The sequence below is a fragment of the Podarcis gaigeae genome, assembly GCF_964106915.1.
Source record: "Podarcis gaigeae genome assembly, chromosome: 3".
Lineage (NCBI taxonomy): Eukaryota > Metazoa > Chordata > Lepidosauria > Squamata > Lacertidae > Podarcis > Podarcis gaigeae.
This window is the reverse complement of record NC_139680.1, coordinates 73,712,572-73,734,385: the sequence shown is the minus strand read 5'-3', so window position 1 is coordinate 73,734,385 and position 21,814 is coordinate 73,712,572. Positions and strand designations below refer to the sequence as shown.

General features: G+C 47.6%; 1 protein-coding gene and 1 long non-coding RNA gene across 3 annotated transcripts; one reads left to right on the top strand and one right to left on the bottom strand.

The window, feature by feature from the left end:
- Positions 1–2,681: 2,681 nt before the first annotated feature.
- Positions 2,682–8,075, bottom strand: LOC310841608. Of its 2 annotated transcripts, none has more exons than XR_014562598.1 (3): positions 7,708–8,075; positions 5,729–6,102; positions 2,682–3,174 (listed from the first exon to the last, which is right to left on the bottom strand). It is a non-coding gene; the product is annotated as an uncharacterized lncRNA (long non-coding RNA). The 2 variants fall into 2 exon arrangements; XR_014562599.1 differs by lacking the exon at positions 7,708–8,075 and adding an exon at positions 6,265–6,398.
- On the top strand, positions 6,411–21,450 carry DLL1 (delta like canonical Notch ligand 1). Its single transcript, XM_083732345.1, has 11 exons — positions 6,411–7,413; positions 8,105–8,437; positions 9,669–9,729; positions 10,054–10,311; positions 14,176–14,236; positions 15,085–15,215; positions 15,393–15,562; positions 15,679–15,895; positions 18,755–19,547; positions 19,674–19,788; positions 20,726–21,450. The coding sequence occupies exons 1-11, from the start codon at positions 7,354–7,356 to the stop codon at positions 20,729–20,731; spliced, it is 2,205 nt and encodes a 734-aa protein (XP_083588471.1). The 5' UTR covers positions 6,411–7,353; the 3' UTR covers positions 20,732–21,450.
- The last annotated feature ends 364 nt before the right edge of the window (positions 21,451–21,814 follow it).

Here is a 21,814-nt window from a genome sequence, read left to right as displayed (position 1 = left end):
GTCGCTGCTGCTGCTGCTGCTGCAGAGAATCGACTAGCGTTATAATGAACCCCGATGCTGAGAGGGGATCGGGCAAGAAGGATCCCCCTCACTCAGGTGACGTCGGCCTTTACCCTGAGTTTGCAACCCTGAGATCTGGACCTGTTCTGGTTCCACAAGGTATCCTTTCGGTTTGCATCCCTTCTCCCCCGTCAGGAGGGGCGGGGGGGGCGGGATCCAGAACGGCTCGTTTCGTGCCTTTTTTACTCAAGGGGCACCGAGGGGAGACTGGCAGGTGACACTGAGCCACGACAGACATCGCATCGCTTGACGCGCGTTCCGGTGGAGCCAGACAGTGCAGGCATCCGGCAACCAAATTGCGCACATGTACGAACTGGCCCCCTGACTATCGGATCGCTGGCCGGAGCCAGCCAGCTGGAGGGATTCACTGCCACAAGATGCGAAGGTGGTGGTCTCTAGCACCGACGTCCTGGAAACGGGGCGAGGCATTTGTGGGGGAGGGAAGGGCGCGACGGGGACCCTTGCTCTGCTCCAGCAGCCAGCAGGCCTGGGCTTCCATCGGAAGCCTTTTCTTCCCACCGGAGCCCCCCAAGCTGTTTCGGGTCCTGCCCTGGCGGAAGTTGCAAGGACCCACGGCGCTCTGCCCTCGGATCGCAGTCTCTTTCGAGATCCTCCCGAGCCAAAACGAAAGTTTCCCTAAGAGAAGGAAAAGCAGAGAAGCTTCTTCGAGGGCAGGGAGCCGCAGCTTCCCACCCACGCATCCCACCCCCCTCCCACACACTTTATAATCCCCCCCCCCTTTTTTTTTTGCAGGGACAAATTCTCCTTGTCTCCCGCTAATGTCTCCTCCGCTGGCTAATGAGCTCGGCGTTGTACAGTAAATTTGCTGAGGAATCAAAAAGTATTTAAAAAGGGGTTGCGGCGCGGCCTTAATGAGGAAGGTAAGGATTTATGGCCTTTTCTGCTGCCGTCTTCCCAAGCGCCGCAAATAAAAACGACGGGGTGGGGGGGAATGAAGGATAAAGTCCATTCAACATACTTCTAACTTAAGCTGCCTTTGCTGGGTGGGGGGTGGGAGAAAGAGAGAGAATCCTCCTCCGGGACTGGAAGTGTGAGAGAGGGGAGTATAGAGACACGCAGGAACTGGGAGTGAAAAAACGCCATTTGGTTCGGAGCAGATGGCTGGCTAGGGGGTTGATCGCGTCTAAAGGCGTGTCATCCCCCTTCAGCTCGAATCCCTGAGGGCTCCCCTTGTCTTCAAAATCAATGAAAATTAAAGCGCAGAGAAAGGATGAATGGTTAGACCTCGAGTCCCTCCTTTGTTCGGCCCAGCTACTGGTGGGCAGGAGTTAAACTACAACAGCCTCCTATAGAAACACTTAAGTTAAACAGTCTCCCCGTTAGCACAGCAGCATCTGAAAGAGAAGGGGGGGGGAGGACACACAAGCAAGGAATCGGGGCGGGGGGGGGGAGAGAGAAGGAGGAGGGGAGAGTCAAGAAAAGGAACTTTCTGCTTGATTTCCCCGATACAGAATCGCGTGGCATAAATTAAGTTGGAAGAGAATAAGCGCTTTGGGCAGGATTCTGACGGATTTTACGACGCCTTTCAGTTCCGCTTTGCGGGCCTAATCGAGAAATCTGCGCCGCGTCAGTTTAACAAATCCTTGAGAGCGAAGGGAGGGTGGTTAAAAAGATTCGGAGAGACTTTGGGGGTTCTTTCGGGAAGGGTGGGGGAATCCAGGGGAAAGGGAAGGGTTTCAGCCCCTGCGCGTGTTTAACTTTTGATTCCCACTCCTTCCAAAACAGGAATGTAAATGAGCGAAATCCCCCCCTCCCCACTCGCCTTTCCAAGCTGAATCTACAGTGGATCCTAAATCTGCAAATCCAGCAAAGGGAGAATTCCATCACCCGCTCCTTCTCTCCCTCCTCCCTCCCTCACAATGTTGGCAAATGCCTTATAAAAAACTATGGGGAGCTTCTCTTGCGCAAGACATGAATGGGAATGAGGCTTGAGAAGTCTTTAAAAAAAATAAATAGATTGCACTCCAGCCTGACTGATAGTTGGCAAGAGAATGCATTGGTTACACAGCTCAAGCTGGTGGTGATATATACACATACACATTGTACTTCATCTCATTTGTGGTTCCCAAAGAATCCCAAAGAAAGTGCAGGACAGAGGAATGGGGGAAGGCAGGGGTTATGGAACAGCATCTTACTGTCCTCTTGTCCACACCTGTCCATTCCTCTTGGTTGCTGTCCCAAGAGATAACTGCTGCAATGACTTCTGGAAATCTATAAGCTTCCTGGAAGCAAAAAGCTACAGCATCATTACTGCAATTTTCTTCCAGTTTGTGGGACTGGGCCGAAGGAGAGAGGAGCTCTCGCATGTGCAAACCAACCAGGTCCAGAACAAACAGTATAAAACCATAATGTGTGTGATGAATATACATCTGGAGAAAGATGCATCTAAACGTCACTCTGGATTTAAATGGGAGCATGCAGGTTTTTCAAGCAATTGTTTCAAAATGCTATGTCATCTCCCTCCTCCCCTTAAACTGCCCAGGTGTGCCAGTTCTAAACAGGTCATGGTGAAACAAAATCCACTGCACTCAGTGAGATTGTTTTCACTAGTGCACTTAAGAATACATACACTGCAAAAAGAAAAGAAAAAGCCTTGAGGATTTGCTGACTGTGTCTGTGAAAACTCGCACACACCTTGTGTGACTCGTTCAATTATTTACTGCATTCAGGTTTCGTGCTCCAGCAGCTGTGCTTATGCTTCACACTAGTATTCCCTTTCATGTTAGTTCTCCGTTGGTTTGGTTAGCTTGTCTTGTCTTGCGGGATACCTCAGCACCACCAGGTTCAAATTCCTGCTGAAATATAAAGATGGCCGAGTAGCCTTGAGTCTGTTATGAGCTCAGTCTAACAAAGTGAGATGAGCGCCGCAACCCCAGAGTCTGACGGTCCCTTTACCTTTAACCTACCTCTTAAGGTTGTTGGGAAGGGGGAAGGAATCCCACCTATGTCACCCTTAAGTCCCTTGGGGAAAGAGTGGGATAGAAATGTATCTGCTCACCAACCTCTCAGTCAACTTAAATCTCCAACAAAACACACAATCTCCTTCTTGTCTGCCTTTTTGTCAGTATCCAATGTCAGCTTTGGATCGCTCTTCTTTTCCTGAAGCATATGAGGCAACCAGAATCCGGAGAGAAAGATAGAGAAAATACACTTAAAGTATCTTAGCAAGGGGGACAATTATCCACTCACGCTAGAACAATAATCAATGGCTTAAAATTCCAAGGAGATCAGCTGAATTGAACCTTAGGAAAAACCTACCTAGGAAGAAGGAAGGAAGAATCTCTTGGAAGGGTATGAAAGGTGAAATCTCTCTCTGCGTTATCTCCCTCAATGACTTCTTGTGAATTTCCAGAAGGCATCTCTTGGAATGCTGCACTGGACGGCTGTTGTCTGATCTAGCAAGACAACATTGGCTGTAGCTCAGCTTCTGCTCTGCATAAAGAAGGTCCCAGGTTCACTCGCTAGTATCTCCAGGTAGGATCTGGGAGGTCCCCTTTCTGAAACTTGCTGCTAGTCGGTGGAGAAAAATTCTCCAGCAGGAATTCCTGACATGGCTGACAAAGCATGCTGAGGGTTTAAATAAAGGCAAAGTCAGCTTAGAGTAAGAGGACTCCACAAAGTTGCCTTATACCAAGTCTGGCCTGGTACCATCTTCTGGCAGTGTGAGTGTAGTGAGAGAGCCAGTGTGGTGTAGTGGTTAAGAGCGGTAGTCTCGTAATCTGGGGAACTGGGTTCGTGTCTCCGCTCCTCCACATGCAGCCGCTGGGTGACCTTGGGCCAGTCACACTTCTTTGAAGTCTCTCAGCCCCACTCACCTCACAGAGTGTTTGTTGTGGGGGAGGAAGGGAAAGGAGAATGTTAGCCGCTTTGAGACTCCTTAAAGGGAGTGAAAGGCGGGATATCAAATCCAAACTCTTCTTCTTCTTCTGGCAGGGCTGACAATGACGTTCAAGCAGGCCCATGCCAGCCAGGACACCTGAGACCAAAGCCAGGACCTTCTGCTTACAAAGGATGTGCTCTGCCACTGAGCCAGGCTGCCTCTCTAATGTGTGAATCAATGCAAGAAAGGACCAAATCTGTTGCTACTTTGCAGGGAAGAACTGTGTGTTTAGGGGCCAATGTCTGTTGCAGAATCAATACTGGCCTACTATATTCAGTTGGAAGTCTCCAGGTTTAATGGCAACATCAACGGCTTGGAATGACAGACTCATCTTCTTCAATGCACATTCAAATAGTGATTTTCTTTTAATTGACCTTCACCAGCAACTTGAAGAAGTGTTTTAGATCGTGTGTTTCCCCCCACTCCTTTCGTGCTCCCTCCCCCACTTCCTTCCATGGTAAAATAATTTCTGATCAAGACATCTGCTTCAATGAAAGTCACATTTCCTCCTGCAAAAACACGCTTCCAAAATGGCCATAAAGAAGAATGAGCAAGCCACACCTACAGGGCATTCATTGTGGCCCAATACTCTTCCTTGCCCACCAGCTTCAGCAGCCCCCTGAAAAGCTCTGTTGCAATTCAAATGACATTTACACAGACAGTTACACCTTGCATTCCAATGAAGCACAACAGGCTAGCCTTTGCTGTTTGCTTGTTTACAGAGGTGTTTTGTAACAAGGCCCAAACCAAGGAAGGTGGGGAGAGTGGAGTGGGGGGGGGGAGTCGCCTTCTCTGTCTCCTCGGGCCCCCTCCCTTTCCTCATCAAGTCGAAATTAGTCACCTTCAAACTTTGTGTGTTCAAATCCTACGCTTCTACCATCAGGAAGCAAGGGAGACTAATAAGACTTGCTCTATCAGTGGCGGCAGCGGCAGCATCCCCCGTGTGTGTGTGTGTTAACCAACACAAAAGCTCCAGTGTCTGATGGATGTGTAAAAAATAATAATAAGGTGACGGTTGGCATAAAGTTGTTTTTTTTTTAGGTAGGGAGGGGAAGGAAGGCTGGAAGGGATTTATTTAAAAATGTGTGCACATTGTTGTAGAGGCAGTAGCGTGCGCCGAGGGGAGCTCTTTCTCTCGTTTGTATTGTGCAAGGAGCAGGTGCTGCCTACATTACCATACAGCTGAGAGCACAAAGGGCCAACTGATGCAGGCCTCACATAATAACAAACTGCCTTAATGACAGCCACGCGAACGACACACACCAAACTCACTTTTTTCCCCTTCAAAAAAATGAAAAACTAAGCTTCAAGGAGGAAAAAGGCAGAGAGATAGAGTGAAAGAGGAATGGCGATCTTCTTCATCATCATCATCCTAGGGGAAGTGGAGCCGTTCCATGCAGTTCACCAAGAATCCAGGGGAAGGGAGGAGGGGTGTGTGTTTCTTTTTGGGTCTTTAAAAAGCAGGACTGTTTACCCAGCCAAGCTCCCCCCCCCCCCCCCGCATCTTCCCCGCCTGGAACTTAACACATGGGTCTTTCCCGGATTGTTTGAGCATGAGAGTCTCGGGGGTGTGTGCCGCATAATGATCAGCAAAGGGAGCGCGCAGATTCCGAAGTGCTCTCGATACTTTGGGGAACTTAAACCCATCCAGGAGGTCCTGCCGCGTCCTCGAAATTTATTTCCCGCCGCCCCCGCCCCCCGGTTTGCTCCCCCAAGAACACCTCTCACATAGGTAGCCACGTTGAAGGGAACTTTAAAAGAACACACCCCACAACTACAACTTTGCTCGCCGCGATTGTCTCGCTCGCTCTCCTCCCTCCTCCAGATGGGGGCATTTATAAACCCTCAAAAATATCACAGTGGCCCCACGTGCCAGGTTCAAGGTGTTCGGTTTCAGCCGGGCGTAACGCTGATCTGGTTCCTTCCCTGGGTTGAAGGATATCCTTAGCGGCGGATAGATGTCGTTGCCAAGAATGTACTTTAAAAAACAAAACAAAAACGTGCGTGTTACATTTACACCTTTTAAGACGTTCTGAGTCTCGGCTTGTTTTCCTGCGGGAGCCTGAGTTTCTCCTGCGCTTATAACGTTCAGACGTGAGTGGAAGAGAGGTCGGTCGTGTGTGTCTGGGTGTGACCGTCCCCTGAAAGCAGAAGGGAAAAGTGTGGAGGGGGGGGGGGAAAGAAGGTTGATTCTTGCAGCTTCCAAATTTGCAGGAATGTAAATGAACCCCCCCTCACTTTTTTTGTGAGAGCCGCAGGGGAGGGGAAGAGGCGGAGGGTTGCCCATTTTACAGCTCACTGACCATTTGGCGATCCATTGAGAGGAGGGCTTGGAAAAGTGGTTCCTTTGTGGCCGCTCTCGCCAGATTGGGGGGCTGCTCATTTGCATCTCATTAGCTATGCAGGCGGCCGGCGAGATATAAGGCAGGCAGGCGCCCGACCGCAGGCAGATCCGTAGCGCTACAGAGCAAGCGAGCGAGCAAAAAAAAAGGGGGGGACAAGAGAGAGGGGGGGGGGGAAAGCCGACAGCCTGCCAGATCCAAGGCGAAAGCAAAGATCACCCACACCTAGAACCACAGAGGGGAGACCCGGGAAGCGCGCACACTCTCACGCGGGCGCCGCCAGTCAGCTGCTCTCGAGTAGCTGCTGAAACGAGCCAAGCCTCTTTTGCCTTCCTTTTTTCCGGGGGCTTGGATTCCTTCAAGAAAACGAAACAGACTGATCGCAGGTCTCTGCCAGAAAGTGGCGACCAGCAACCCGGGGGATTTGAAGGCGGCTGCTTGACAACCCACTGCAAAGCTTAAACACACGCCCGTCCAAACCGCCGCCGCCCCTTTAAAAAAAGAGAGGAAAAAAACCCCCAGACCACCAGCCCAAAGCAAAACCCCTCTTGCCCTCTTCGCCCGAAGCCACCGGGAATTATCTCCTTCTCGTCCCCGGAGGGATTTCCAGATCGTTGATTATTTTAATCTGCTTTGGGGAGCCTTTTCTCCGCCTCTGGGAATTAAGTGGCTCTTCTCTTCCTTTGGTGGGAGAAGAGGAGCGAAGCGCAACGAAGCCGCCCAGAACTGTCGCCGGGAAGAGGAAAAGCCGAGAGGAGGGTAAAAGTTGCGCCTCGAGCCTAATTCATCTTTAAAAACAATCGCCTCCCAAAGAGCTGTCAGTCATCCAAAGGGCGTATCGAAATCCGCATCGACGGGAAAACAGCTAGAGACTTGAAACTCGCCCATCTCCCTTCTAATTCCCCTCCGGCCGGGCTAGGGAGCGAGAGGTTTGTCGGGACCCATCTTCTTGTCAAGACGCCCCTGCTGTTTTGCGGTTGCCTTTTCCCCAAGGGACGGCAAGGGAAGAAGCCCCAATATCTCCCCTCGGGCAATTCACTCCCTCTCAGAATGGGAGGCCAGTCCACGCTGACTCTAGTGGTCTTTTGCGTGCTTCAGTTTCCCTGCCAGGTAAGCACCGGCTGTATATAATGCATGTCTGCGCGCGTGCGGTCGTGTTGACAATCCTCTTGAAACCCGCAAGGCATCGTAGATAGGAGAAGTTGGCGCGTTGCACCTCTCCGGGAAACTTGAAGGGCTACCGAGGGCGGAGGGTGGTGGCGATCTGTAACGAAGCGTTGCCCTTCTCTCCCCCACCCCATGGGTTCCTGTCGCCCCCTCCCTCGCTTTAGTGGAGGACCGTCTGCACGCGTGCGCTCGCGTTCACACATACACGCGGGCGGCACAGAGAGAACGAGAGTTCACCTCGGTGGCTTTTTGCTGGCGCCCCAGTATTAGCGGAACTCCGGTACACGGGGCACGCGAACTCCGCCGCGCAGGTGCCCCCTGTCGGAGCGCCGCGAGGTGCCATCAATGGGGAGCTTCGCCATTGACAATTCGGCGGCTGCGTTCGACGCGGCGGGGGGCCTGGCCATTGTGCTCTGCGGGAGGTGCGTTGCGCGAACGCAGCCGCTCTCTCTCCCCCCCCCCCCCCGCCTGGAATCAGTGCAGAACTTCCATTGATAAATTTGCTCCGCCCCCCTCTGGGCGCTCGCCTCCCAATCGCCAATTTGCGGCTCCATTTCCGAGGGCCAAGAGCTCCCCTCTCGTGCCCCCCCCCCAAGTTGCTAATGGTGGCTCCCGCTCCCGCTTCCTCCTGCAGGTCTGGAGCTCCGGCGTGTTCGAGTTGAAGCTGCAGGAGTTCGTCAACAAGAAGGGGCTTCTGGGCAACCGCAACTGCTGCCGGGAGGGTTTCGGCGGCGCCGTGCCCAGGGGCGGCGCGGCGCCTGGGCTGCAGCAGTGCGACTGCAAGACCTTCTTCCGCGTCTGCCTCAAGCACTACCAAGCCAGCGTGTCCCCGGAGCCGCCTTGCACCTACGGCAGCTCCATCACCCCGGTGCTGGGGGCCAACTCCTTCAGCGTGCCCGACAACGCCGCCAGCAGCGACCCCTCCTTCAGCAACCCCATCCGCTTCCCCTTCGGCTTCACCTGGCCGGTAAGTTCACCCGGGCCTCCGTTACGGGGGGTAAAGAACAGGGAGGCTGCGCGGGGGGGGGGGCGGGGGCGGGGAGCAGCGTAAGCTAAGGAAAGGAACCATCGCTTCCCTCTTTGGTCTCCTTGTTTACAAAACACTTTTAAATACGCCCCCCTAGTGTTGTTTGAACAAATACAGATTAGAATTGCCGCTCCCTGTGTGTAAGTGCACTTTTAGGATTCCAGATTAGGGAGCGCATGCTCATGGTCAGATAAGGCTGCTGCAGAAGACTGGGGGGAACTTGCTTTTTAACTAGGCGTTTTAACCTTTCCAGTGCTTGTCAAGACTAGGATGGGGTTAGGGAACTGGGGTGGGACTGTGGATTCAGAAGCAGGGATGGAATCGGGAAGAGAGCTTTGTGTGTGTGTGTGTTTATTTGTAGCCTTTGATGCAACAGCGCAGCTCAAAAGAGTGTCTGCTTCACAAATCCAGGCTTCCCCCCAACTCCCCACGATGTGCCCTTGCTCCTTGAGATCTTTGCTTATGCTCCTGCCAAGCTAATGGCTGATTGCTGCTGCCAAGGTTGCTAGATGCTTTTTAATGCAAAGCGACCTCCTGACTTCAGAATCGGCACATTAGTGTCATAATGTATCTGCAACTCCCTGCTTTGCGAGGAGTGAAGCCAGATTAGTGCTCCAGAGAGAGCAGTTCTGACCTCGCAATACTGTTGGCAGGGCCAGCTTGTGTCTCATTAGCGGCCTCAGCCAGTCAGCTGGAGGGAGGGTGATAATAGGGGTGGCTGCAAATACTTTATTGCGGCTTCATTCCCCCTGCCTTCCCATTATGGAAATGGCTATGTCATTGTCATTTCTGCCCGGAATTCCCAAAGGCTTCATCTACCCCACTATCTTCTCCTCCAGCCCATTACCTCTCAGGCAGTGTGGAGAGAAAAAGTGTGAAGGCTGACAGTGATGCCCCTTCTCCCGCTCCCTCCCCCACTTTCCCCTCTCTGCTCCTTTTTAACACCACATCCTGTGCGGAGCAGGCTGAAAAAACAGGCCAGGAAGCAACTTTTCAAAAAGCTCTGCCATTTCCTTGAGGAAAGTGAAAACAGGCTGGAGTCAGGGGATCAGAGAGTCACGCTGGCTGGCCACACATATTCCTGCCCCTCCTGTGACCATATTATTTCTGCTGACTGTAGACGTTTGCTCTCATTGTTTTCTCTGTGTTCTTTAAAAATCTTATTTTCCAGGGCACTTTCTCTCTCATCATTGAAGCGCTGCACACAGACTCCCCTGATGATCTCAACACAGGTAAATGACTTTTTCCAAGTTCCACTCAGGGCTGTTGCTTTATGGGTCCATGATATGCCTGCTTTTCCAATTAGTGAACTTTTCCAGTCCCAATAGCAGCCACTTATTTATAAGGAAGTCCCACTGGAGTCAGTGGGACAATTCTACCTGGGTTCAGGATCAGTGGCAACCTATAGCTTTTCCATACCTGCTTAAAAAATTCTCACTCCTCCCTGAATTTCCAGTGTAATCTTAAACTTTCAATTTATTTAACTGCATTCCTGTTCTCTCTCTCTTTCTCTCTCTCTCTCTCTGCTCCCCCACCCCCTGCCTTCTGTTTTGCAGAGAATCCAGAACGCCTCATTAGCCGCCTGGCTACGCAGAGACATTTGACTGTTGGAGAAGAATGGTCCCAGGACCTGCACAGCAGTGGCCGCACTGACCTCAAGTATTCCTACCGTTTTGTGTGTGATGAGCACTACTACGGAGAGGGCTGTTCTGTCTTCTGCCGCCCCAGGGATGATGCCTTTGGCCACTTCACTTGTGGAGAGCGTGGGGAGAAGGTCTGCAATCCTGGCTGGAAGGGGCAGTACTGCACTGACCGTGAGTGTCCTCAAGGAAATCCTCATTTGTCTTTCTAAAGTTCTTTGGTGCCACCAATTCTCTCTCTCTTCCTCACTCATGCATTGGTGCAGACATGTCCCATTCAGAAAGGAGTGTGCTTGCTAGGGAGAATTTAAAAAAGCCACATACCAACAATGATATAATGAAATCCTGAATCTGTAGTCCTTAAGGAATAAGGATAAAATATAATATATTAGAATTACAAAAAAATGATGAGCTCCTAGAGAAAGAAGAAGGTGCAAGGCGTTAGGAGACTTCCTGTCAGCAAAGTTATGGACATGATGCAGCCAACACTTTGGATTTGCATGACTTTTATTGGGAGAGTAAAACAGGTGCTTGGCTGTCCCACTGAAATCAGTGGAATTTGAAAGTGCTTGACACTGGCTGGATTTGATCTTTAGAAAATGCCAACGAAAATCCAAAGGTGCAGAATTCAGGAACCTGACCTAAAGTAAACATCACCTTCAGGGCAAATCAGCAAAATAATTATGGGAGCCACATAGAAGGTTTGGACAAATATTTAGAGCATTTTATTCCCAACCCCAGGCCTAGCAGATACAGAATTCCTAACGCCACCTTAATGGTAGGTGAACAGTGGCAACCAAGGTGTCTGACTAACATAGTATTATGTTACCAATTGGGCTAATAGCATTATAGTACACATTAAAACATACACATTTCTACAAAATTCCTGCAGCCTGTCTTATCTATTGACTGTGAGCATCAAAACAACTGCATGTATCTGAATTGGCAATTTTGCAGCAAGGGCTTTTCTGAACAAATACACCAATAAATGTGACATGCTGCCTTTTCCTACTGTAGGGTATTAGACTTACTATTAATTTACAGAATTTATGGCAGTGCCTGCAACACATTCTCGACTTTTAGTTCTTTTTCTTTATTTAAACATTTTCCAAATTCCAAAAAAATTAAGAGCATCCACTAACGTAAACAGTAAACACATTCTATACATATAGTAGATTAGGCTGCAGTCCCAAACACATTTGCCAGAGAGTAAAGGACCATTGAACACAGAGACACTTACTTCTGAGTAAATATGCATAGAATTGCTTGTAATGCACATTAAAATGCATACAGCTTCACCAAGTTCTTGCCCTGTGTGACATAACATGATTGTTAATCAATAGTGTCAAGTCTAATATAGCTAATCCCCTCTTAGTTATTTAGCATGCACATTGCATAGCAAACCTATGAACCGAATGTAGTCAAATAGTTTAATCGCTATTTAGCAGCCCAATCAGTCCCCCCCTTTTTTCAGTCACAACTTCTTGTTTTATTAGCAGAGGGAGGACTTTCCCTATTATTGCATAAGAGATAAGGCTCATGGTGGCATTAAGTGCTAGAGTCAGTATGCTAAATTTGCATTGACATTTCCAACTCAGAATGCCAACATTCTCTAAAAGGGGTGGGGAACCTCTGCCTCTCCCCACCCCAGCTTCAAACCAGAGGTCCTCAAACACCTGGAGGGTCCAAGGTTAGTACACAAAACAAAGATGAAAATCAAGGACACACTTTGAAACATTCCTAAAAGTCATTCTGCTGATTGACAGCTGCATTTCTGCACTTGGCACTTTTTAAGTTGTTAAAGACTATCCCCCTCTTCCAAAGATCAGGCCAGCATAATTGTGGGAGGAGTAAAGAACAAACACACCGCACACACACACACACACAGAGAAATTCAAGGGAAGTGTTGAAGTTGGTTGACTCGAAGGTGCCAGAAAATGCAACCCCCACACTAAAATGCAAACCCCCACATTCTTTCCTTGACTTCAGTGACATCTGAATTGCATCCCATATGGTTGTTTATTTAAGGTCTTACTTAGTTTTTGAGTTCTTAGTTTCAGTTCTGGTAATGTCATTGATAGCAGCAATGATAGTGGAGGAAACATGGGTGTCCATAGGAATGGTGTATTTTCCTGGGGTGGAGCACTAAAAGGCAGTGAGCAGGCCAGGTGCTCATCAAAAATGAGGTGTCTGCACATATTGTCTCCTTTCTTGGGATCTACAAATGTTATAATCCTTTTCTAAAAAAAATTTAAAAGTGGGAATTTCGGGATTATAGTTCATTGGTGGTAGGAGGACTGTTCTCCCCTCGCCCTTCCATGGATCCCCATGGGAGTTTGGAGGCATGCGGCTTCATTTTATAGCCTGGCAAGAAAAAATTTGAATGTCCTTGTCCAAACCTAGTGAGCCAGGGTTGGCAATAACACCAACAAATGGTCTGGAGCTGTACCAAAACATCAACAAACCAGGATCTGAAAGTTGAACCCACAAGCTCCACATGTTCCAATGGGTTTGGCACTCCACCATGCCACCTGAGGGAATTTCCCAAAGCAGAGTGTGATATGGTATGGCTGTGTGCTATTCCAAAGAAAACAAAAGCTTACAAAGGCCACTGGGCATGCCCCAAGCCCTTGGGTGTGTCTAAAGTAGTACGTTGGATCCTTGCCATTGTGATAAGATGTGTCCAATGTAATTGCCGCTGTTTGTATGGGTGTGCTTTTTTAAAAAAAGAAAACACTGTTGAATGGATTGACACTGCCCAGGCTCAGTATCTGTGCAGAGAGGGTGGGCAGAATTCTGAGCCAATGCAGCAAACAGAGGGCTTGTGTTTCCCATCATAACACTTAGTCTTCTTGCCTCCTCCTTTCGCATTAGACGTGGAGGAGTGCAGAATAAAATGGCTTTAGGAAAATATTCCCTTTGACTCCTTAGTTGATGTTGCCTTCTGAAGCCCCTTTGTATTACTGGTGTAGACTGACTGTGTCTCCGTCCTTCTTTTTCTTTTTAATAAGCTGAGTTTGAGGAGCGAGTTAGAATACATGCCACCTTTTTTTTCGACCAATGGGGGTGATGTCACCCTAGAAGCAGAGGAAATAAATAAACAAACTGCAGGCTTTCCTCATAGGCCTGCTTGCCCTCCCCACCCCCACTCCCGCTGCCCATTCAGTTCACTTTTTTTGAGACAATCTGATTATCGGCCCAGCTTTTCCTCGTCTTCTGTTTCTCCTTCTCGGGGGCTCGTCATTGTCTCTGGCTTGCTTTGTTGAATTAAAACTTGCAGTGCCTGCTTAATGAGTTCCATAACCAGGCAAAGTAATGAGCAGAAGTCTTCCCTCCTGCTGGCCTGCTTACTTCTTTGCCATTGCTGTGTGTGTGTGTGTGTGCACTCCCTAGGACTCTTCACTCCCGCCTCCCTTTTTGGGTGTGTGAAAGAACTTTGGACTTATTTATTTGAATAAGAAGAAAAATCACTGCGCGTGCCATAGATTAGATCTGGGCAGGGATAGGCTGTTTGGGAAGCACATCTTGGCCCTGATTGGCCGCAGGAGGTTGGGGGTATTGTTGCAGTGGGGCAGCTGCTGGGAGAGAATAGACAATAGAGCAGCTGTCCTGGCTGGCACCCTGCACACCAGCTGTCCACCCTTATCTGCGCGCTCTCTCTCTCTCTCTCTCTCTCTCTCTCTCTCTCTCTCTCACACACACACACACACACACACACACTCTGAGGACAGCAAGAGGAGGAGCTGTGTGCATAGACTGGCGGGGTGGGGGGTGGAGGGAGAGGACTTCTGACCCTTGCCGGGAAGAAAAGGCGGATGGGAGCAATTGTGAGGTCTCTTTTGTCCATGGGCAACTGTATTAAGGGGAATGTTCATCCCTGGTGATAAGTAAAGGACCCAGTTATTAAGCAAGATCAATACGCCAGAGTTGAATTCAGCTGCTGTTACCAACTCAGCCCTAGTGAAAGGAGTTTGACTCACTCTGCACTCCCCCCCCCCAAGGCTTATCTGTACATTTCTGCTCCTTTGTGTTTTTCAGCAATTTGCTTGCCTGGATGTGATGAGCAGCATGGATTTTGCGACAAGCCTGGGGAATGCAAGTAAGTTTTTGGAGCTCTTCTTCCTCTGCCCCTCCCATCCCAGCCCTCCTGCCTGCAGATTCGATCTGAGAATCCCAAATAGATGACATGAAATGCCTTAGAAGTTTTGCCCGATGGTTGGGTGAGATGTCCCAATAATATGAAGTCAAAGTATTAATCCAGAAATTGAAACATTCCCCCCCTCCAAAGTCTCGGCTTACATCTCTGTCTTGTTCAGCTTTCACTAGGAAATGAAGTGTTCGGATGAGGCTCACTTCCTAGCAGGAGTGCATAGGATTTTAGCCATAATGAGTTCAAATTTGACGACCTTTTGAAGCCCTGGCAAAAATTACAATCGCTTAAATGATAGCTGCAATAATGAGGCAATGGAGTGTTGCAATTCCAGTAACCAAATCTAGTGGAGAGCTGGCATGCTGTAGAATAGAAGATTGAGTGTTGTATTTAGGAAAAGACCTGGGTCTAAATTTCTTCTAAATTACGAAAATAGTTGGCCTTAGGAGATCTTTCAGGATACAGGGTTGGTGGGATCAAATGGGATCATCCCATGCATACTGCTCAGAACGTCTTGGAGGAAGGGCGGAAGTGTGATCAATAATAAACCAAGGCCACCATCTTAAGCACTTTACGCTCCGAAATGAGTTCCATTCAAATCAAAGAGCTTGAATGGAATGGAAAATTCTGTATTCAGGCTGCGAAAGAAGCATCTATTAATAGTTTAGGAATATGGCTTCCTTGATTGTTAAGGAAGTTTTCCCCCCTGGGGTTTTTGTTTTTAGCTTCAATGGGTTTGCAGTTTGTGGTAGGATTTCCTGTACTGATAGTCTGGTATTTTTTATTTTTTAAAATAGATGCCGAGTTGGTTGGCAGGGGCGCTACTGTGACGAGTGCATCCGGTACCCAGGTTGCCTTCATGGTACCTGTCAACAGCCGTGGCAGTGCAACTGTCAGGAAGGCTGGGGCGGTCTCTTTTGTAACCAGGGTAAGTTCTTCACCTTTCATAGTAACATGACTTGATCCTCCTTGAACTCAGACTGCAATCCTATGCATGCTTACCTGGGAATAACTTACAGTGGAGTTGCTTCTGGAAGCTGTGTAATGTCCTTGCGAAACCGTGTGTGTCCTTACAGACATGCCTCTTATTTTTAATCTTCTGTAGATCTCAATTACTGTACTCACCACAAGCCTTGCAAGAATGGTGCCACTTGTACCAACACTGGCCAAGGGAGCTACACCTGTTCTTGCCGTCCTGGCTACACCGGAGCCAACTGTGAGATTGAAATCAATGAATGTGATGCCAATCCTTGCAAGAATGGAGGGAGCTGTACCGTAAGTTTCTCAAATGTTATTTATTTATTTTTTAAGAAAAGTAGTTTTAAGAGATGCTTACGGTAATCTCAGTATGCAATATAGGCTTCTAAACACCACACTCTTCTTTGCAACAGGATCTTGAGAACAGCTATTCTTGTACCTGTCCACCTGGCTTCTATGGTAAAAACTGTGAGTTGGGAGCAATGACTTGTGCTGATGGTCCGTGTTTCAATGGAGGGCGGTGCACAGACAACCCGGAAGGTGGATACAGCTGCCGTTGCCCAGTGGGTTACTCTGGATTTAACTGTGAAAAGAAAATTGACTATTGCAGCTCCAGTCCCTGTGCTAATGGTAAGCTAAACCAGTCTTTGACTGATCCGTTCAAGACTAATGAGCATTTTGCCATGACCGTCAATGAAAAGTTGAATGAACTTCCCATTTAAGTTTGTGTAACTTTCAGGGGAAGTGAATGAACTTCCCATTGAGGTTCACTTAATGCCCCATAATGTGAATTCCCGTTTTAGCAGAGGGAAGAGTAAGATCTAATCCAAGTCAAGTAGTGTCACGAGAGGTGTATGCAGTTATGCATGCTTATTCAGAAGGAAGGCCCAAATTGTTCAAGTGGGGCTTTCTCTGAAGTGTGCCGTGGCCTTGGGTTGGATTCTCCCAAGTCAGGGGGAAAAAACCCACAAACTTAGCAGCATCTTTCTAAAAATTCACAGTGGGTGAATATTGGCTTGACATCTTTTGAAGGGGGCATTTACTTTTGGATAGAATTTTTGCGATGGCTATCCTGAAGTGCTCAAGGTGGTTTATAACTGGAGCCCTGAAAATGAAAGACAGAGAAGAAACAGGACCCGCAGCAAAATGGTGCTTTGCTGCTCGCCCCTCCTGCCCCCCGCGTATGGTTGTCCACTAGCCTGACTCAGCAAGACTCTTTCATGTAACTTCAAAAAGTTGCAATCTTATGCATGTTTACTTGGGAGTAATTCCCATTGAAGTCAGTAACTCTTATTTCTGAGTAGACACACAAAGGATTGTTCTGCGCATCTGTCTTGCCTAGTATAAATGCTGTGTTTTTCAACAGTGTCAGTTTTCCCTTTTCAGTTGAATAAATCGCTCCTCGGCCTGTGGCTGGAAGGTTGCATGCTTGAAAGTTTATTCTCCCAAATGATGCTCCTTAAACAAGGAAAACCTAGCATGTCAGGAAAGAGAGCCATCTCCTGCCCCCCCTTCTCCCTGTGGTGTACAGGCAGGCTTTTAACTTTTAAATATGAGGAAGTATTCACACCCATGAGAACTCTTCTCTTCTGCTCCCCGCCCCAGCCCCAAAGTGGTTTGAAGTAGTGCAGTCTAGGAAATGGCTGCTTGGCTCTTTCTGCTAAATATCTAAATGGACCCAAAGACTTAGACGGAATCCCCCTGTCCATTCCTGTTGCTCTTCCCAAATTGTTCCTGTCATATGTTCTTAAGCAATGAGTATAGAGAGCAGAACCAGTTTGATCTTCTGCTTTTCAGCTGAGCGAATTGGCATCAGACGGACTACTTCCTATTCTCTGATTGTTCTTTGTAATTGCACTTTTGTCTTGAGTTTAGTAAGTAAGGTTATGCTTATGCTTCAGATTCTGTTGTGGTTCAGTTTTTAAGAAATGATCTGGACCAGCTTCATACCCTCACTATATGTCCTCCTCTGTGTGTTTAAGAATTGGGTCACCAGATTTGGACATTTGTTTTCTATGTAGAACACACCCTTTTGAAACGCCGGAGCAGTGAAGTATGGCGACCGCAAAACCATTTCATTTATTTGTTTTCCAAATCCTTATCTTGCCTTTCTGTAGACCCCCAGAGCAGCTCCTAAGCAATAAAATCACATAACCAACCAAATACAAAATGCCCACTAGAATCCTAGACACACCTCATCAAGAAGTAGTCATGATAAAAGGGGGGGCTGGTGGCTGGTGGGAGCTTTTCCAGCCTTGGGACCACATTCCCTTGGGGGCAACTTCCAGTAATGGAAGTGGCTGAAGCAGGTGTGGGCCAGACACATACCACTCTCCATCCTCCACCCAGGCAAGCAAAAGGTGTTATCACACTTCCAGGACACATTCCAGCCAGGTAAAACCATAAGAGAAAGATTTGGAGCAGGACCAGGGAGGCTGCAGCCTAGAGGACATGGCCTGGGTAGAGTCCCCAGGGCTGTAAAGTGAGGCCCAGAGAGCTGCATATGACCCCTAGGCCTGAGGTTTCCCACCCCATTGTAAATAATTCAAAACTGTTTCTAGTAAGAACCATAAAACTGGCTGATAACAGAGTACACCTAAAAGGCCTGTGGATCTTTTTTTTTTTTCAAGTTATTTTTACAAGTTCCTTTTAAAGCCTCAGTTCAGATGGATCTCAGTGGGCAATATGTTTCATCATGCCTTGAAGGCAGCCTGCCAACTGCGTGTGTCAGAGTGAAGCTGCAATCCTGTAGCTGAAAGTAAGCCCTGTAATAAGACATTTGATGGTACTGGGCTTCCCCTGCGTTTTCTACCGTTACAAAGGCTCATCTCTTTGGGCTATGTTTTCCTTGCTTTCCTACACAATGAAGTAGTATGCTGTGAGGCTGTGAATACTGCATAACTTCAGGGATTATCCATACTTTCTCTTGCATTTTGATCATATTGTGTACCATTTAATTCCAATGGGACTGGAAGCTTTTCTTATTGTGCCATGGCTGTGCCTCTCAAAAATCCAATCTTACCCATTGAATTGGATCTTGCAGCGTGCATGGAAAAACCAAAGAGATTTTGCCGAGTTTCATTTCAGTGGAGAAGATCGGATTTTCACAAAGTACATCCTCGGAACAATGTGAAAGGCTCTTGGGCCCAGGGAAATTAATCAGTACACAATATGATCCAAATGCAGATCGGGCAAAAGTGTGGTCTGACAGGGCTGTTTAAAGGATGCTGTGGACTGGGAACTGAAAAGATGTGTTGTATAATGGATAAGAGGTTTGTTTTTGGCCCTGTGAGATCTGGAGTCAGGACCCCACTTGGCCATGAAGTTTGGGTCACTGTTTCTCAGCCAGATCTACCTCATAGGATTGTTGCTAGAATAAAATAGAAAAATCTCACGTGCTCTTTGGCGAAAAGGCAGTTTTGCAAATGCGATAAATGGTCACTCCTGGGCTATATACTGATCTCATTTGTCCTCTCTGATGTTTTGCAGGAGCTCAGTGTGTTGATCTGGGGAATTCCTATATATGCCAATGTCCAGCTGGCTTCACCGGAAGACACTGCGACAATAATGTGGACGATTGTGCTTCCTTTCCATGCTTGAATGGTGGGACCTGTCAAGATGGGGTTAATGATTATTCTTGCACCTGCCCTCCTGGTTACAGTGGGAAGAACTGCAGCACTCCCGTCAGCAAGTGCGAACACAGCCCTTGCCACAACGGGGCTACTTGCCACGAGAGGAACAACCGCTACGTGTGCGAGTGCGCTCGTGGTTATGGGGGGCTGAACTGCCAGTTTTTGCTCCCCGAACAGCCTCCGGGGGCAGTGACGGTTGACATCACCGAGAAGTACACCGAGGGGCAGAGTTCGCAGTTCCCTTGGATTGCAGTATGCGCCGGGATTATCCTGGTCCTGATGTTGCTGCTGGGCTGCGCCACTGTGGTTGTCTGCTTCCGGCTCAAAATGCAGAAGAGGCAACAGCAGCCCGACCCATGCAGAAGTGAGACGGAGACCATGAACAACCTGGCCAATTGCCAGCGAGAGAAGGACATTTCCATCAGCGTCATTGGCGCCACCCAGATTAAGAACACCAACAAGAAAGTGGACTTCCACAGTGATAACGCGGACAAAAACGGCTACAAAGCCCGGTACCCGTCAGTGGATTACAATTTGGTGCATGAACTCAAGAACGAGGACTCTGTTAAAGAGGAACACAGCAAATGTGAAGCTAAGTGCGACACATACGACTCGGAGGCAGAGGAGAAAGGCGCAGTACAACTAAAGAGGTAGGTTTCAGGAGGGTGGCAGGGGGTGGTTTCAGCATGTCCCTTACGAAGTGCAGGCGGCATATTCAAGCTGGTCGCCAAAGCAGCTGTCTCATCCTTGTCTCCTGTTTTCTTTTTGGCTTGTAGTGAACTGTCTGAAAGGAAACGGCCAGAATCGGTATACTCCACTTCGAAAGACACAAAGTACCAGTCGGTGTATGTCATATCAGAAGAGAAAGATGAATGCATCATAGCAACGGAGGTGGGTATATTCTCTAATGTGCTCAAAAGGCAAACTTACCTATCCAACTTCCCAGCTAACTAGAGTCAGCCAGCAGATTCCGTCCGCTTACCAATGCTGTGCTAGCTTAGACTAGCTGAAATTGGATCTGGCTTTGCATTGTTGTTCTTAATTGAATCCCGCAATCTATTGTTCTTCCCGATGCAACCCAGTTCTTCAAGCTGTTCTTTGCAACTGGGGACTTGAAGAGGAATTAATAGGTTTAGTACATAGGAGTAGTCCGGTGGAAAGTAAGTAGGGCAATTCCAGAGTAGATGCCTATAAAACTATGCTCGGTGGTACAGAACATGGTTTGCATGTAGAAGTTCCCAAGTTCAGTCCCCAAAATCTCCAGGTAGGGCCGGTAAGCCTGTTATTGTGTAGGCATGGATGGACTAATGGCAGCTTTCTGTGTTCTAAGGAAACTGCCCCATAGGTTGTGTATGTATCCATTGCTATCGAAAAGCCTCCTACCGATTCCAGTGGATTGCATCAGTTACTAGGTTAGGTACTTTAGTAGTACGAAATCACAAATGTGTCCTTAAAGAGAAAGGCATCTGGTGGGCTGTGATTCAAGGGGAGACCCTACAAGGCATCTGCTTCTGAGAATGTATAAGATTGTATGCAAATTGTTGTTCCCAGTCTTCCTTCTTGCCTGATAGATTCATCAGCCTTGCAAATAATTCCACTTAAGTGCTTAGTCTACACAAATACTGCTAAACCACCTGTACTTATTGGGGGCATGAAGGGAAGAACCAACTTCCATAAAATTAATTGTCTGGAAGAGATGCTTGCTTAGTGCAGGTGACCAGACAAGCGCCTGTTTTCTATATCTGGCATAGTACTGGGAGGTCTTGTGTCTGTTCTTTTGTACCTTCATCAATTCACTCTTGCTTTCTCTCCCTCCAACTTTACGCAGGTGTAAAGGAAAGGCGATATGGCAAGATTGTTGTTTTGGAACAATTTTCAAAGGTGATATGCCCCAATGAATGCTGCTGAACAAGAAAGGGAGAGAGATTCCTTCACTGACTGCTGCTGAGAAACTAAATTCAGGCTGAGCTGGTTCTCTACTGAAGTTAGCAAAAGTGACTGCAAATAATACATGGTGGACACTAGGCCAGGGTCTGTGTTCAAAGATACCTGTTGCACTGCCTTTTATGACTATTTATCATTGCACTATGGTCAGTTGCTTTTTTTTTCTATATATATTTAAATGAACGGACTTAATTCCTACATAAGAAGCATGCACTGCCTGAAGTGTATATTTTGGATTCTTATGAGCCAGTCGTTTCTTGAATTAGAGATACAAACACTGCCTTTATTGTCCTTTTTATACTAAAATGTGTTTTTACTAGGTGGGGGAAAAGTGTGTTATTTTTTTTAAAACTGTAAAAAAAATATTTTCAGGATATTTGTAAAGCTTGAGTATTTTGTGACGTTTCTTTTTTATAATTTAATTTTTTTGGTAAATATGTACAAAGGCACTTCGGGTCTATGTGACTATATTTTTTGTATATAATGTATTTATGGAATATTGTGCAAAATGTTATTTGAGGTTTTTTTACTGTTTTTTTTTTTTTGGTTAATGAAGAAATTCATTTTTAAACTATTTTTCCAAAATAAATATTATTAATGATATCCAAAGTAACATTTGTGGGTTTGGTTTTTTTAAAACATAACACTGTTGGACCAAATTCTATTATTCATCATCGTCATCTGAAGGTAGACGGACGGATAGATGAGTCCATTTTTTGCTCCATATCAGAGTTGCATGGCTTTGGACTCAATGTATGCAGCTCTCAGGTCATAGCTCAGTGACAGAGCACCTTTCTTGCATGCAGAACATGCCAGGTTAAATCCCTGGCAGCTCCAGGTAGGGCTGGGAGAGACCCTAGAGCAGAACTTTCCAAACTCTGTTGGGACACATTGGTGTGTCAGCTGCAGTGTGTAGTTGTATGAATGCTTGCAGCACTCCTCCCGGGGTTGGAAAGGGCTAGTTTAACCTCTG